We start from the raw sequence: 18,110 nt of genomic DNA, 5'->3' as shown, positions 1-18,110 counted from the left end.
GACTTGAATGCCTGTTTCCTTCCCCAGATTAAGGAAGTTTTCAGCTATGATTTGCTCAAATATACCTTCGGCCCCTCTCTCTGTTTCTTCTTCTTCTGGGACCCCAGTAATTCTAATATTGTTCCGCTTTATGGTGTCACTGATTTCTCAAAGCCTCCCCTCAGTGCCCATTCATTGTTTTTCTTTCTTTTCCTCAGTTTCCTTCCTTTCCATCATCTTGTCTTCTATGTCACTGACTCTCTCTTCTGTCTCATTTACTCTAGCTGTTAGAGCATCCAATTTAGACTGCATCTCAGAGCATTTTTAATTTTGGCCTGATTAGATCTCATTTCTCCACTAAGAGATTCTCTAGTGTCCTTTATGCTTTTACAAGCACAACCAGTAACTTTATAATCATTATCATGAATTCCAGCTCTAACATTTTACTTATTTTTTTTTAAAGATTTTATTTATTTATTTGCTAGAGAGAGAGTGAGAGTACAAGCAGGGGGAGGGGCAGAGGCAGAGGGAGAAGCAGACTCCCCCCTGAGCAGGGAGCCCGATGTGGGACTCAATCCCAGAACCCTGGGATCATGACCCGAGCTGAAGGCAGCTGCTTAACCGACTGAGCCACCCAGGCATTCCTAACATTTTACTTATATACATACTACTTAGATATGTGGCAGAAAGTATTACCACTGTTTTTTTTTTTCCTTTGTTGTGAATTTCTCCTTCTAGTCATTTGGTGCAAAGTAGAATGGATAAAAGCAACAAAATCAGATATATCAACCATGACCCAATTGAAATACACACTAGACAAATCTGAAGAGGTCAGAAACCAAAATGAAACAAAATTGAAAAAAAAAAAAAGGGATGAAAGAAAGATTATAATCTCCAAGGAGGACAAAACAAGGTGATCCACTTGGTCCTGGGTGTATTTTGGTCTGTTTGTTAGAAGACACTAAATCCCAAAATTGTAAAGAAAGGTATATATAATAAATGTATATATACAAAAAATAAAATTGAATATATTGTAATGAAGCCAAAAATGAAGAGTATATCTATAAAATATAAATGTAAGAATGAAAGTTAAAAAAAAAAAAAACCTAGAACAAAGAGTTGATATAATAAGAAACTTGTTGAGAAAGTGATGTGTATTAAGGAGGTCATGTGATATGATGAGCACTGGTGTTATATGAAACTGATAAATTATTGAACACTGCATCTGAGACTAATGATGTACTATAATTTGGCTAATTGAATTTAAATTAAAAACATAGGGAAAAAAAGGAAAATTTTAAACTGAACAATAAAAGAATCATGAGAAAAAACCTAGACTTCTATAATATAATATTTGTCCCTAGCATTGGAGTTTTGCAGTTCTGTGTGCTTGGTAAACTTTTTATTCTCCTGATGTTACAGCTGGTCTTCTGGAAAAGGGTCCTGTTGCACTTAATTTCAGGTGTCTTTGGCTGGGTGCAGTTGCACTGCCTCTTGCCAGGGGGCTGGGCTCAATGTAAGCTGCTTTGGGTTCTTCTATGTGGCTTTTTTTTTCTCTGAAGGTTTTTTGTGCTACTTCAGAGGATGAAGATAAAAATGGCTGTGCCCTGATCTCCAGCCCTGGAGCTGAACGATCTTAATCCCTTCTCTTCAGTAAAACCTCAGGGAAAATCAATCTTCACTTCTGTGAGTGCAAAACTCTACAGACTCCTCTGGTGAGCACCCATGCTGCCCCTCCTGGGGGAAAGCAGAGGATCACCTGCATTTCTGCTCTTTGCAGGGGCCTGCACAGAGAATGGTCACTTGATTGTGCATGCACCCATCCTGCCTCGCCTACGGGAAGGCTGAGGTTGGCCACGTTTCTGCCTTTTCAGGGCGCAAGGGGAGAGTGGTCACCTGAATGTGCTGCTGTTCAACGTTTATGGCAAACCGGGCTGATAGCCCCCTCCCGGGCTTGCTGACCCTCACCAGTTTCCCTGCTCCAATGCTTGGGAACTCTGCTAGCTCAGGCACCCCCATTATCTCCATGACCCGGGGATCCTAAGACACAGTGTCTCACCTAGGATTCTGCCCTGACTTGCCAACCGAGCAACTTTAAGGCAGGGATGTCTCCCACTGGAGTAGATTTATAAAAGTTCTGATTTTTCCCTCCAGAGCTCTATCACTTTCTGGTAGCTGGCTTAAGGAAACTCCCTCCATTCCTCCACCCATGTTTATCCTCCAAAATATCCCCTCCAATTCATTTCTCCACACCTCCTACCTTGGAGGAAAAGTGACCCAGAGAGCATTCCCACGGCTCCCCATCCTTTGTAAACCGTGGTGTTTTTTCTGTGCCCCAAAGTGATTGGGACTTGCTGAGGCAGCAAACCAGTTATCACCACTGGACCCTGATCCCTTCTGAGCTTTTAAGGTAGAGGGGGGACATAAACCTGTTCTTCTCTAGTCCTTCTGACCTGATAAGCATTGCTGCAGTTCCTCTGCCATTTGGTGGTGTTCTAGTGCTGTCTCTTTTACATTCTAGTTGGTCTTTTAAATTGTGACTTCTTTTCTGTGCCCAAGGATGGAGAAATCTGTTCCTAATTCCTCCTTACTATCCTTCCATACTGCAGTTTGCAGTGTGGAGGTTAGGGATTCCCTTTGTTACTCTCTCTCATTCTCTCTTGCTGTTCTCCTTTGCCATTCTCCCTTTTGTTGTACAGAAGCTGTTCATTGGCCCTCAGTTCTTATTCAGGAGGAATTGTTCTTTATTTGGTGTAATTAGGTGTGTTCTTTGGAGGAAGTGAGTTCAGGATCTTTCTATCTTACCATCTTGCACTGAAACGTCCTAATTTCCCCTCTTTCATTGTTGATTTCAATTGAGTTTTCTCTTTTTCTGGTATTCAACTAGCTAAAGTTTTATCATTTTTGTTGATCATTTTGCAGAACCAACTATCAATTTCATTGATTTTCTCTTTTTAAATTTTCTTCATTATTTGTTTATTGTCTAATCTCTGTTATTCCCTTCCTTATGTTAGCTTTGGGGTTAGTTTTTCTTTTTATATTTTCTTAAGGTGTAAAGTTAGGTTGTTGATTTGAAATTGTTCTTTCTTTTTAATAGAAGCATTTATAGCCATAGATTTTCCACATAGCCCTGCTTTCTCCACATCCCATAAGATATGGTATGTCATGCTTTCATTTTCATTTTATTTTCTAATTTTCCTTATGATATATTCTTTGACCCATTGGCTTTTTTAAGTGAATGTTCTTTCATTTTCATATATTTGTGGTTACTCCAGGTTTCCTTCTGCTGTTGATTTATAGTTTCATTTCATTGTGAAAAGACCTTGCATGTTTTCAACATTTTTAAATTTATTAAAATTTGTTTTATGTGCTAACATATGCTCTATCTTGGGTAATTTTCCATGTTTACTTGAGAAAAAATGTTTCTTCTGTTTTTATTAGGTAGAACATATTAGAATATATATATGTATTTATATATATACATGTGTTTATATATATACTTGCTGTTTGTTGTTGAAAATATATATGATTTTGTCGAATACATATATATATATTTGTTAGGTTCAAATGGTCTATAATGTTCAAGTCTTCTATGTATTTACTTATCTTCTGTCTGGTCATTCAACCTATTATGAAAAGTGAAGAATTAAATTCTCCTATTACTGTAGAGCTATTTCTCCCTCTAATTCTGTCAATGTTTCCTTCATGTATTTAGAAACTTTGGTGTTTGGTCCTTTTATGTCTATAATTGTTATATGTTTTTTGTAAATTGACCTTTTTATCATTATATAATGTGCTTTTTTTCTCTTATAACAGCATTTGTCTTAAAGTCTATTTTGTATAATATTAGTATATTCACCCTTACTGTCTTTTGGTTACCATTTACCTCGATTTTTTTTCCATTCTTCCACTTTTGACCTATGTGCTTCCTTAGATCTAAAATGAGTCTCTTGTAGACAGCATATAGCTGGATTTTGTTTTTTGTTTTTTTGGTTTTTTTTTAATCCTTCTACCAAGGTATGACATTTAATAGGGGAATTTAATCCATTGACATTTAAAGTGATTATTGAGAAAGTTTTAATATAGCCATTTCATTATTTGTTTTCATATATTTTATAGTTTTTTGTCCCTCATATCCTATCTTCTTGCCTTCATTGTGTTTAGTTGATTTTTCATAGTGACAAGTTTTGATAATGCTCTTAATTCCTTTTTTTGTATATTCTAAAATTATTTCTTTTGTGGCTATCTTGGGGATTACATATAACAGCCTAGACATTTACCAGTCTATTTTAAATTGATACCAACTTAACTTCAATTGCATAAGAATACTCTAATCTTTACAGGTCTGCCCTCTTCCCTACTTTATGTTTTTGATATAATAAATTATGTCTTTATATATTGTGTACATATTAACATAGCTTTGTTAGGATTATTTATTTGAGGGGGGGGGAGGGGGTCATAAGGAGTGGAGGAGGGAGAGTATCTCAAGCAGACTCTCCACTGAGCATGTAGCCCAAGGCAGAGCTCAGTTCAACAACACTGAGATATGACCTGAGCTAAAATCAAGAAACTGACTGAGCCACCCAGGCACCCCTCTACTAACATAGTTTTTAATTATTTTCATGCTTTTGTCTTTTAAGGCCATAGAAAAACAGTAGAGATATAAACTGAAATTAAAATAATAAATAGCTTTTATATCTGTCCATGTTTTTACTTTTACCAGAGAACTTTATATATTCATATGACTTTGAGTTACTGCTTAGTATTTTTTTTATTACAACTTGAAGGACTAACTTTAGAATTTTTTATAGGGCAGATTTACTTGTAATAAACTCATTTACCCATTGTTTATCTGGAAATGTCTTAATATTTCCCTCTTTTTTGAAGGGCAATTTTGCCAGTTAGAGAGTTCTCAGTTGACAGGATTTTTCTTTAAGCAGTTTAAATGTATCTTCCTACTTCTTTCTGTTCTCTAATGAGAAATTTGCTCATAGTCTTATTGAGGATCACTTGTGTGTCAGAAATTGTTTTTCTCTTTCAAGATTGTCTCTTTGTTTTTGATGTTCAGCAGTTTTATTATATCACCCCAGTGTGGGTCTGTTTAGATTTGTCCTACTTGAAGTTCACTTAGATTTTTGGATTTGCAGATTCATGTTTACTTAAAATTTGTGAAGTTTTAACTATTATTTCTTCAAATATTATTTCTTCCTCTTCCTCTTCTTCTGGGACTTCCAAAATGCCTATGTTGATCCACTTGATGATGTCTCATAAGTCTCTTAGACTCTGTTCACTTTTCTTTATTCTTTTTGCTCCCTAGACTTGATCATTTTGAATGACTTGTCTCAAGTTAACTTATTTTTTCTTCTGCCTGTCTGAGTCTCCTAATGAACCCCTCTAGTGATTTTTCAATTCAGTGATTTTATTTTTTCAGCTCCAGATTTTCTGTTTGGTTCTTCATAATTTATTTCCCTTTGTTATCATCCTCATTTTGTTCATATATCATTTACTGATTTCCTTTAGTTTTCTTTTTGTTCCTGATCTTTTAGTTCCCTTTAGTCTGTTTTTCTTTTAGCTCTTTGAGCATATATAAGACAGTCGTCTTAATGGCTTTATCTTGTAAATCAGAAGCCTCTGTTTCTGTAGGGATGGTTTCTGGAGATTTCTTTGTTGTTTTGTTTTGTTTTGTTTTGTTTTTGAATGAAACTCACTTTCCTGTTTATTTGTATTCTTTGTGATCTTTTGTGGAAAACTGGGCATTTGAAATAACAGATACCTTTCCCAGTCTCTGAAGATTGGCTCCATTCATAGGGAAACCTCACTAATAGGCAGGTTATGTTCTGTGACTGGGGTCAAGCCAGCATGAAGACTTGAGGTCTTTTCAGACCTTTCTTAGGTGTGTGTTTCCTGGGCCATTTTATGAGTGTGTGCCTGTGTGTGTTTTGATTCTTTATTGGGGCACCTGGGTGGCGCAGTTGGTTAAGCATCTGACTCTTGATTTCTGCTCAGGTAACGATCTTAGGATTGTGAGATCGAGCCCTGCATCAGGATCCACACTCAGCAGGAAGTCCGCTTGAGATTCTCTCTATCTCCCTCTGTGCCTCCTTTCTCTCTCTCTCTCTCAAATAGATAAATAAATACTAAAAAATAAATGTCTTATTTTGTTTAAGAGTCTCAGCCATGATGCTTCTTAGGCCTTAGTTCTTCTATTATAATCTTCAATCAGTAATCTCTTGCTCCAGTTCTATATATATCAGTAATATCCCTATATCTTTCACAAGACATGTGTACTACTACTTCCCATGGATTTTACTAGCCCGAGATCAGAGCTGTGTCACTTCTGACTGTGTGATATCTCAGTTATATGATTATATCTAGTAAATAAAAGGTCATAAAAGTTTGTTACTATAAAAACTGAACCTGACTTCACAAAAATTTCATCTTAATTAAAAATTAAATCATGTAAATATATAGACAAATATAATGTCTTAAGCCCTTATGACAGCAATTTTCTTGTAATAAACCCAAGTTAGTAAGAGATTTTTGTTATGGATGTTAGAATCCATGCTTTGTTTGACTACAGCTTTGAAGGCTTTTTGTTAGATCTTAATGGTATAACTTATGTTGCATTTGCTTGGTTCCTTGTACCTAAATGTATAGGTCTACAAAACTAAGTTTGGTAAGGAAAAGGACACATTTCATAAGAAAAAAAATCTAGAATACACAAAATATTTTAATTAAAGATTTATTTATTTATTTGAGAGAGAGAGAATGAAAGAGAGCGAGTACATGAGGGGGGGAGGGTCAGAGGGAGAAGCAGACTCCCTGCCGAGCAGGGAGCCCGATGCAGGACTCGATCCAGGGACTCCAGGATCATGACCTGAGCCACAGGCAGTCGCTTAACCAACTGAGCCACCCAGGCGCCCCAAAATATTTTACTTAAATAACCATCTTATAACCGCTTACTATGCCAGCATTTCCCTGGCTTTACTTTATGAACCCCTGACATTGTGGAATTGTATGTTAAGACCTGAAAGAGAAAGGAGTTGGGCTGTATTTTAGGACAACAGACTGTTCACTATAAAATTAACCTAACAATTTCTTAAAGTGTCGATACTAATTTAAATAGACATTTACACACAGAACTAGAAAAACATAAACTCAGTTCATATTTTTTGATAAAGTTCATAGTGCAGACTACAAAATTAAATATATACAAACATCCAAATAATTAAATGTTTAACCTTATTTACTGACATAATTACATTTCCAAATATACCGATTTTTTTTAAATATTCAGATACAGTTAAAAAATTTAATGGAGAGGCACCTGGGTGCCTCAGTCAATTGAACATCTGCCTTCAGCTCAGGTGATGATCCCGGAGTCCTGGGGTAGAGTCCCTCATCAGGCTCCCTGCTCAGCAGAGAACCTGCTTCTCCCCCTGCCCCTCACACCACTCATGCTCTCTCTCAAATAAATAAATAAAATCTTGAAAAAAATTAATGGAAAAAAAGAGCACTTCACATGTACTAAAAAATATATAGCATACTAGTTAAAAGTATTTGGTTTGGAGACACACAAATCTGCGTTCAAATCCCAGTTTCACTATTTACAAGTTAGGTGACTTTGACCCAGTTATTTTACATCCACAAACATCATTTTCCTCATGTGAAAAAAAAAAAAAAAGGAATAATTACAGTGTCAATCCCATAGAGTACAATATAATAAATGATATTGAACTTAGTACATTGTCTTGCACCTGTGAAGTACTCAGTAGAAGTTAGTTGATGGTTGTTTTTGTTTGTATTATTTTTGTAATGACCAGTATTGTTATTACTATTATTATCCCGTTATTGGCATTTTCTTTGAAAAGACCTTGAGAAAATGGTTAATGTTAAAATATAATTTTCAAAATATTATAATTATGACTTTCATACAAATATAAAATTAACATGGGTCAAGGATTTTATGATTCATTAATTAATGAGGTAACCCATAAGATGTTAAAACTGGTGCAAAAGAGTCTTTGAAGAAAAGACATATAGACAATTAGGAATACTGAAAAAAAAATGTTAATAGGTGCAAAAGTAGTTAATATCCTAAGGAGAGTAGAATTTAATCTTTGGTGGCCATTTCTACATGGTGGAAATTAATTCTATCTCCATTAGGCAAAATTCATTTGTACAAGAAAACAGTTTTCTACAATAACACCTACAGAGTTGTAAAATAGTTCTATTAGTAGAAAGCCAATCAAAAGTTTACATTCTATGGAATCAGATAATCCTCATTTTTATGTCTGAGACAATTTTTCTGTTTTCTACAACTAAAACAGTGTTGGCCTACTCGGTACCTTAAGAATCTCATTCAATTATTTAAGGTAATAATTTAAATGTTTCTAAAATCATCACATAAACAAGTTGGTTGATTCAGGGATTACTATTTCTATAATGTTGATGAGAAAATTGAGGCAAAGTAGTCAAGCAAATTATTTCTAATTTCTCTAAGTGTAGGAATAAGGCCATAGCTAATTCTCTTTACTTCAGACTCCACTTTGTTTCTATTAGAATATATATACTGTATTCAAAGTAAGGAGAGACAGAAAACAAAAACAAAAAGGGAGAGACATGATGTTATTTTAATTTGAAAGTGATATAGTGGCTAACTTTTTTTAAATTTTATTTTATTTTGTTACGTTAGTCACCATACAGTACATCATTAGTTTTTGATGTAGTGTTCCATGATTCATCATTTTCGTATAACACCCAGTGTTCCATTCCGTATGTGTCTTCCTTAATATCCATCACCAGGCTAACCCAGTTCCCCACCCCTCTAAAAACCTCAGTTTGTTTCTCAGAGTCCATAGTCTCTCATGGTTCATCTTCCCTTCTGATTCCCGCCCCCTTCATTCTTCCCTTCCTTCTCCTAATGCCCTCCATGTTATTCCTTATGTTCCACAAATAAGTGCTTTTTCTTTAATAACTTCTCCTGTGTGTCTTTACAGATAGTAACGTTATTGCCAATTTTTTTCTTCAAAAGATTCAATATTACCCAAATATCTCTTGTTAATCAAACAATAATGAGATAATATTAACATTAGACAGATCTTTGAGCATTAATTATTATGCACATACAGGAAAGTCAAGTTTAGATGTAAATTTGTAAGGAAATCCTTCTGTGAGCCCTGGTTCACCATTCATTTATGTATGTAGTCAGTTAGTTGAGGGCAGCACCAATTAATAATAGCAAATTATTGTTGAACATTTAGCTTAGCTAAAGCATACAGTTATGGATTTTCTGGTTCTGGGTTTTATTACAACAGCAGAATTGAAGATGATATGCTACATGACAATCAACAATATGTATGGAACACTGAGGTTATTTTAATTCTTGCTGATTTCAGATATTATTAAAAATATTACTGGATGTGAGATCAAGTTCAAATGGAAGCCGAGATCAGATAATTTAGAATATATCTTAAGAGATGAAAACAGAAATAAAAGAGGTAATAGAAATTTAAGAACATTAGTAGGAGGTAATAAATAAAAATTTATTCTGTAAAATAAACTTTTTTCACTGGGTTTTACAAATAGGCCAATATAAAAGCAGAGAATATTTTCATGTATAATTATGTAAGTTTTCTTTTATTGTCCACCCCTTTCAGATTTTAGTATTATGCTTTTTTTTAAAAGGCTTCAAATTTTAGGAAAGAATTCCTGGAGAAGGTTTTATTACTTACTGAATTCTCTTTCATTTAGCTTACAGAAAAGGTTTAGGGATAAAGAGTTAACTTCAGATTAAAATGGGAAAAATTCCTCCTGTGAAGATAAATTGGAACACTCATGGGGAAAATGATAGGATAAAACTATGGTCATTCTAACTACAAATAATACTAAAACCAGGGTACTACATTCTACAAAACAAGAAGGCAATTATATTCAGATTTACTTGAAATGTGGGCTCTCACATGAACAAGATAAGGCATCTCACAAAAAACTTTTGATAAACAAAGAATAAGAGAAAAACAAAAGCTCTCCAACCAGCATACTAAAAGAGAGAGGGGACATTTTTCTCGTAATGATAAGATGCTAATATGTGAAATTTCCTTATAGAGAATCTAAGTACTAATCAAAGGATGCATAGTACTTTGGAAAGGAAATACATTTTTGATATGCTTTGAGTGATGTCTTATGGTTGAAAAGAATTTTTCATATACTTATTTTTAACATTTATTGGACTAAACTTGCTATTTATAAGGTGTTTTTGATTCCTTATATTGGATAAGTATACATTTTATTAATGTCTATTATTTTTAACATTATTGGAGTTCATCTTTTAATTGTCTTCCTAAACTCTTAAGGTATGATCCAAAAAATGATTCATGGTCAACTGTAGCACCTCTGAGTGTTCCTCGAGATGCTGTTGCTGTATGTCCCCTTGGAGACAAACTCTATGTGGTTGGAGGATATGATGGACATACTTATTTGAACACTGTTGAGTCATATGACGCACAGAAAGATGAATGGAAAGAGGTACTGTCATTGAAAGTATTGAAATTAGTACATTTCAGGTTTTAATAAAAGTCTTTACAATATATGTTTGGAATTAGGGCCTACCCAGAATCTTTTAGTGAAATTTGCAGTATTTGCTTTACCTATACTATTGAGTACAGTTAGTTGATCTAATTTATCATTGGCAGGATCCATCAGTACTTATATGAAAGAGAACAGAGCATTCTCTTGGCTTTATGGACTCATTCCTTTCATAGAAAAGTGAATCCAATTTGATAATTCAAAAGCTTTAGTGAATCCAATTCAATAATTTGAAAGCCTTACTCTGGCCAACTTTCTAAGTATGTATTATGACTTGAGAACCAAAGTGCAATGTCCTCATCAACAAATATCTGTGTCTTCTTATTGGTTGTTGACCAGGGGAAATTTTTTTCAGTCCCCTTTTATAGAGATTGTATAAACTACAACACTCTTAATTCTTAATCAGTCATTCAAGGAATTTAGTGAACAGAGACTGGATTAAACCCTCTCAAGAATGCTGGGTATCAGAAGAAATTCTAAGGAGAGTACAAGAAGGACATCTTGGGGATGCTAAAGGCAAACTTGATGCTTTTGACATTTTTTTCTAGTGATAATACTGGATTTATTAAAAAAATATCTAATGGTGTTCTGTTAATTAAATGGCAGCTTAATAAAAAAATAATAAAGTATGATTAACTGATCATTTCCACAAACAGGCAAACATTTTTATTTTGTATCTAACTTCACCTTCCCTTATACTGACTTCATGCTGTTCTATATTCTACACAGTAAGCTAGTTACTGTTCTAAATAAATATGTATTAATATAATGACAGCTGACAATGGCTTTCTATCTCCTCCAACAATTTGATTTGTTAAGACCCTCAGAAACACTCAAATTCTGCCATGCAGGTAGCTCCTTATTTTATCAGTGTTTAGAACCAGCTAGGAATGGAAGGAAAAAAAAAAAAAGCAAACAAGGAGTTGTTAAGTCAAATACAATAACCAAAATGTTTGCTAAGCTTGTGGAATTTACTTTTCTGAAAATTGCAGACCAGTAGCTTAAGGGACCTAGATTCTATTCCTGGATTTTCACTGTTTCATTGTGTGACCTTGGAAAGAGTGAAAGAGAACTAACAAATAATGGAATTATAACCACTATCTGCCAAATTATTTTTATTCATTATCTCACTTAACCCTAACAAAAACTTTGAAGGATTTCAAGCTAATAATTTTAGCTGTAATTTTTATTAGCTGTAATTTTTCAAATGAGAAAATTATCAACCAAAATCACCTGCTTCTCAGACTCAGCTTTACATCATTTAAATAATATATTCTTTCCACCACACTGGACAGTTATTTGGGCTGCAATTTCCATCTTTATACCAGGTGAAGGTTGGACCAGAATAGCTAAGGACTTGTTCAACTCCAACATGGTATATTATATATATATATATATTATGCTGAAGACAAAGTTCATTAAGACAGTATTTCTTTCCTTGTTTTTTTTTTTTTTTTCCACTGTTAGGAAGTTCCTGTCAACATCGGAAGAGCTGGTGCATGTGTTGTGGTGGTGAAGCTGCCATAAAGCTATTTTTATCAATAGGAGTGAAACTGGTCATTTCACGAAATGGATTAGGAAGAAGAGAAGAAGAAACATGTTCTTTCCTTCAATTAGTAATCAAACAGGAACATTATTGTGTCATTTTAATATGTAGTTATAATTTCTCTCATTTGTGAAGTTAAAGCAAGTTTTCAAACATGAATTACATATAGGTGTTAAATGTATGTGTTGTTGCAGCTGATAATGTAAGTGGAAATCCAATAGTCTAGGTTTAGCCTCATTACTAAAATTTTTAAGGGAAACAGATAGTGGCCAAGGTATGAAAGGTTGTAAAAGCATTGGTAATTTTTAAGTTAAGAATATGAGAAGTTAAGAACATTTTCTATTTCAAAACACAAAAGGTACTCTATTTTCTGAAATACAGTATAAAAGAAAACATCTAAAGCTTAAAATATGAAATCTGATTTTCAGTAAGACATCATTCTCTAATCAAAAATATACCAAATAGCTAAATAATACCTTATTTTACCAACAGGAAGGCTATTACTGGGTTTGGGCTAAAAAAATAACTCATTTACATAATATTTTATGCTGATCACAGTATATTAAAATTTTCACAGACTTACTCTTTTACAGTACCATCTTCCAAAGCACACATACAAATTTAGTATTTTTTAACATATTGTCTTACTAAATTTGTTACCAGTAAAATATTGTAATTTCATATACAATCTATGTAATAAAATAGTAAATATTTATCATATTGATACAGACTGTGACCTCAGCTTTAGAGTGTCAGGGCCTCGTTTGTATAGAAAATAGTATTCTCAAACATTTCTTTGAACTCTGTAAACAACTATCATTAAGTTAAAGAATTTTTCAAAAACAAAACAATTTTCAAAGAACAGGAAAATTGAGAAGGTGTTCTACAATATTAACACACAGGAACACCAAACTGTTCAATATTCATGGTTAGTTCTATAATTATATTTTATGTACCAATACATGTTTCTGTTAATATTATATTCATCCAGAAGAAAATGTTAAGGATATATGCGCTACAAAAAACTTCAAAAAAATAGCTGGCTGGGTAGTATTTTACCTTTAAATCCCTACTTCCATTTATCCCATTATAGAAATATTTAAGAGAAAATATTGAAAAGAACTTCTATATGAAAGTAACTTTTCAAGTAAACATGTGATTTCAGAATTTATGCAATGTTCTTTTTAAAAGGTTTTGTATTGTAGTATGTGAAACCAACAAATAAAACCCAGAGAGATGCTTGTAACATGTACTACTACCTTTTAAGTTTTAAAAAAGAGCAACATAAGTTGTACAAAAATATCTGTATTTTGACAAAATGAATTTAAATAAAATCTATTTGCTTTGGTTATAGTGTGACTTCAGATTATGTTAAGTGCAGCTTAAATTTAGTTTTTATATTTATTGTCCCAATAGCTAAAATATTTAAACACAAAAATAAAATTTCCCTCCTTTGTTTCTTATCACTGCCACTGTCTTTAATTATAAATACAGGTCTATAGACATCTTCAGTTCTAAGGGTGTAGAGATGGAGACATAGAAATGCTGTAAAAAATAAATACACACACAGCTCTATTGAATTCTTAAATTCATCTTATTCAAATCCATGTAGAAGTAGTCTTTTTTTTTTTTTTAAAGATTTTATTTATTTATTTGACAGAGAGAGAGACAGCGAGAGCAGGAACACAAGCAGGGGGAGTGGGAGAGGGGGGAGCAGGCTTCCCGCCGAACAGGGAGCCCGATGTGGGACTCGATCCCAGGACCCTGGGATCATGACCTGAGCCGAAGGCAGACGCTTAACGACTGAGCCACCCAGGCGCCCCCATGTAGAAGTAGTCTTATGTAACTTTTATCCCTAGAGCACAGTCTGGCCTCCAAGTTAAATTGGAGGATGGGCCAATGGAAAGGAAAGAACAAAGAACCTATCAGACCTATCACAGCCCAGTTTGACAATGCTCCAGTTACTGCTAGATGGCACCAATAGGGAGATCATGTCCAGAGTCATGCCTGGTCAGGTAAGCAGAAATTGAATAGTATCTTCTTGATGGTCTATTTGGGCTTGCTTCATTTAAATCAGATATTGACTAGTAATATATATAGACTAGTAATATTTTTCTATATATCTATATCTATATATATCCATATATCACCTAGGGCTACGGCTGCACAGCTGTATTTGAAAATTGTGCTTAGGCCACTATGGCTTAGCTGGATTGCCAAAGTTTAAGTAAATCTGAGCATTTAGAATGGAGATAATACAGAGGCTCAGGGCAATAAAACATAACTGTGCTTGCCTCAGTCAAACCTAGTTGGGAAAAGGAGTCATATGGGTAAGCCCCTTGTTACTATATTGTAGTGGAGATGACCTATGAGGCTGGTTCAAGCTAACAAGGATAAGAAATGGAGTTATTTTATATATTCTCTCAACTAGTGGAAAGGCTGATGCATTCAGACACTGTACTCATATTGGAAAGACAATGTTAGTTTTTGATTTTTCTGTAATGACTACAACCTTGCTCAGGATCTCCCACTCTGCAGCACTCAGCCTTTATGATGACTTTCTAGACAACACCATCAACTATTTTACCTGTATTTCCATAGGGCATGCAGGAAACATCTAAATTCCTTCTATACCACACAGGAGCTTAAGGAGACTAGGGCACTAAACTTGGTTCCTTCCTCTGCTTATGTCATCCTTTAACTTGACTCACATGTGGTTGCTGACCCATTTTGATATGGAGGGAACACTGAAAGGAGGTCTCTGCCTAAAGTCCCAAATAGGGAATAGAACAAAAATTCCTCTGATTTCAGATTTGCTCTTAAGCTTTCTAATAAGACTTCTAGCCTGAAATCTTAGTCCAGGAAAAGAAAGACCATAAAACGTATGTTTCCTTACCTGTGGTCATTCTGTTTTCTTTCTCCTACCACAGTCATCTAAGGTAGGGGGAGAGATTTTTCAAGTTACTTTTCTTCTTTGTAATGGACTTCTTTTACATCATATTCCTCTTCCTGGATACAGTAAGCCCCAACCTGAATGATGGAAAGAATATTTTCTCTCTTGTCTGTGGAAGATACCACATGAACTTCCTATTACACCAACCTGGCTTTCTATATGTCAAAGGAAACTTTTAAAAAGTTTTTATATTTTTTCCCTCTTTTGACAATACTCATTTTTCAAGATTGTTGCCTGCTACAGATTAGGGGAAAATCCTATTTTACATGCTAAAAGTTTAATATTGACATCTTTTTTTTTTTTTTTTTTTTTTTTTTTGCATTCCTGTTACAATCCTAACACACACATATGCACAGAACATAAATGATGAGGGAAGTGGTCACATCTAGCAAAATACGGAGAATCTCATACATGAGTAAATGTTAAGAGGTAAAAGCCCATTACTATCTTCAAAATTAGTATCCCAGTGTCATATTTATTAAAAATCTGTATCTTAGACTATAATGATGTGTATATATATATATACTCAACTCTCCCCAGTGCCTGCCTACTCTGGTGGCCTCAGGCAGCTCACACAGCCCCAGGTAACTTTCACAGGAGGACTGCTGTGGGATCCCACAAACTAAGGTCCTGCTCACCTCCTTACTTGCAAATTCCAGCAACCCCAAGAGGATCCCTTGGCACCAGGCTCCCTGAGGGCTCCCAGGAACACAGGCCCCCATCTCACCCTAGTGCCTACTGGCTCTGGCGGCCCCAAATGCTGACCTTGGCACAAAGTTCTTGGTGAGTTCCCATGAACCCAGTCCCAGGATCACTTCAGCATCTGCTTATTCCACTGTCCCAAAGCAGTTCCTATGACAAGGTTTCCAGCAGGCTACCACAAGTCCAGGTCTCTGGCTCACCTTGGTTCCTGTCTACAGCAGCCACAAGTATCTCCCATGACTCCAGGTGGCTTATACTGCAGGGATCCCAATAGGCTCTTGGTAACCCAGGCTCCTGTTGCACCCAGGTCCCTGACAGCTCTGGTGGCCTTTGGTACCTCCTGTGACACCCAGGCTCCCAGTGGGCTTCCAGGAACTGAGATCCCCAGCTCACCCCAGCACCTGCCAGCTCGGGTGAACTCAAGAAGCTCCTGATGCACCAGGTGGTCTCTATGGCACTTGGATCCCAGCAGGACTCCACAAATCTAGGCCCCCAGATCATCTTGGTACCTGCTGACACCAGTGGCCCCATGTAACTCCCATGGACCCATGTGGTTTCTATAGCACCAGGCTTCCAGCAGGCTCCCATGAAGCCAAGCTCACTTCTCACACTGGTACCTTTCAGCTTCAGCAGCCCAAGTCCCTGATTCTAGGTGACTTCCTGGACTCTAGGTTCTCAGAGGGCACCTGCAAACTCAAGCTTCTGGCCCATGAGGAAACCAGCCAGCTCCAGCAGTCCCAGGTGGCCAGTGGATCCAAGTGATTCTGCACTCCCATCAGCTTCCTCAGTTCCAGGCTCCTAGAGCGCTCCTGTGAATTGAGGCCCCCAGTTAACTCTGTTGCTTGCTGGCTTCCATGATCTCAGGCAGCCTCAGAAGTGCCAGGATCCAGCCCACCAGGCACTAGGTTCCTGACAGGCTCCCATAAACACAGGCTTCTAGCTTACCCCAGCAACTGCTGGCTCCTGTGACCTTGGGCAGCTCCTGTGGCAATAGGCTCCTAACAGGCTCCAGAGGTTCCCAGAACGTTTCAGTGCTGGCTAACTCCTGCTGCCTTGGACTGCTCCTGTGGCTTCAGGCTCCCAATCAATACTTGCAACCCAGGCTCTGGGGGGCACCGGTAAACCCAGAGATTTAGAAGAGCTCAGTGCCAAAATGACTATGCTGTCCCAGGCTTTCAACCTATTCCAACACCAAGGTCCCCAAGGTTTCCAGCAAGGATGGAACACTGCCAAACTCATTTACTGAGGCCAGCATTACCCTGACACAAATTCCAGATAAGAACATAAAGAAGGAAAAATATAGGCCAATATTCCTGATGAATATATATGTGAAATAGCCAGAGTTAAAAAATATATGAGGCAAATATTGACAGAATTGAGGGGAGAAATACACTGTTCAATAATAGTAAGAGACTTTAATACCTCACTTTTAACAATGGATAGAACAACCAGACAGAAGATCAATAAGTACATAGAGGATTTGAAAAATGTTATAGACCAGTTGGACCTAATGGGTATATACAGAACATTCCAACCAACAAGAGCAGGATACACATTTTTTATCAAGTGCTCATGGAACATTCTCCAGGATAGACCAAATGTTAAGTCATAAAACAAGTATTAATAAGTTGAACAAAACTTAACATCATATAAACAAACTTTTACTAGCATAGTGAAATGAAACTAAAAATCAATGACAATGAAGAGTAGAAATTTAACAAATATCTGGAAGTTAAGCAATACACTCAATCAATGAGTTCAAGAAGAAATCACAAAAGAATCAGAAAAATATATTGTGATAAATGAAAATGAAAACACAATATACCAAAACTTATGGGATACAGAGAAAGTAGTGATATGAGAGAAATTAATAGCTATAAATGATTACATTTAAAAATGAGAGAAAGAGACATCAACTATATTTCAAATAAAAAAGGCAGCAGAGTAGACAAGCAAAACAATTTTTAAAAATTTTATTTATTTTTATTTATTTATTTATTATTAAAGATTTTATTATTTATTTTTTTAATTTTTAATTGTTATGTTAATCCCCATACATTACATCATTAGTTTTAGATATAGTGTTCCATGATTCATTGTTTGTGCATAACACCCAGTGCTCCATGCAGAACGTGCCCTCCTCAATACCCATCACCAGGCTAACCCATCCTCCCACCCCCCTCCCCTCTAGAACCCTCAGTTTGTTTTTCAGAGTCCATCGTCTCTCATGGTTCTTCTCCCCCACCGATTTCCCCCCCTTCATTCTTCCCCTCCTGCTACATTCTTCTTCTTCTTTTTTTCTTTCTTAACATATATTGCATTATTTGTTTCAGAGGTACAGAT

General features: G+C 35.7%; 1 protein-coding gene across 3 annotated transcripts in view; it reads left to right on the top strand.

Moving 5' to 3' along the window:
• KLHL4 (kelch like family member 4) overlaps positions 1-12,714 on the top strand; it is a 169,481-nt gene extending 156,767 nt beyond the window's left edge. For all 3 annotated transcript variants that reach the window (XM_032390065.1, XM_032390067.1, XM_032390066.1), the window contains 2 exons: positions 10,335-10,506; positions 12,034-12,714. In XM_032390065.1, coding sequence (XP_032245956.1) covers positions 10,335-10,506; positions 12,034-12,093 — 232 coding nt within the window. In that variant the 3' untranslated portion in view covers positions 12,094-12,714. The remainder of the gene's footprint in view (positions 1-10,334; positions 10,507-12,033) is intronic.
• The last annotated feature ends 5,396 nt before the right edge of the window (positions 12,715-18,110 follow it).

The sequence above is a fragment of the Phoca vitulina genome, unplaced genomic scaffold, assembly GCF_004348235.1.
Source record: "Phoca vitulina isolate PV1807 unplaced genomic scaffold, GSC_HSeal_1.0 scaffold57, whole genome shotgun sequence".
NCBI classification, from domain to species: Eukaryota; Metazoa; Chordata; class Mammalia; order Carnivora; family Phocidae; genus Phoca; species Phoca vitulina.
The sequence above is the reverse complement of the archived record's forward strand: the minus strand, read 5'-3'. Positions and strand labels throughout refer to the sequence as shown.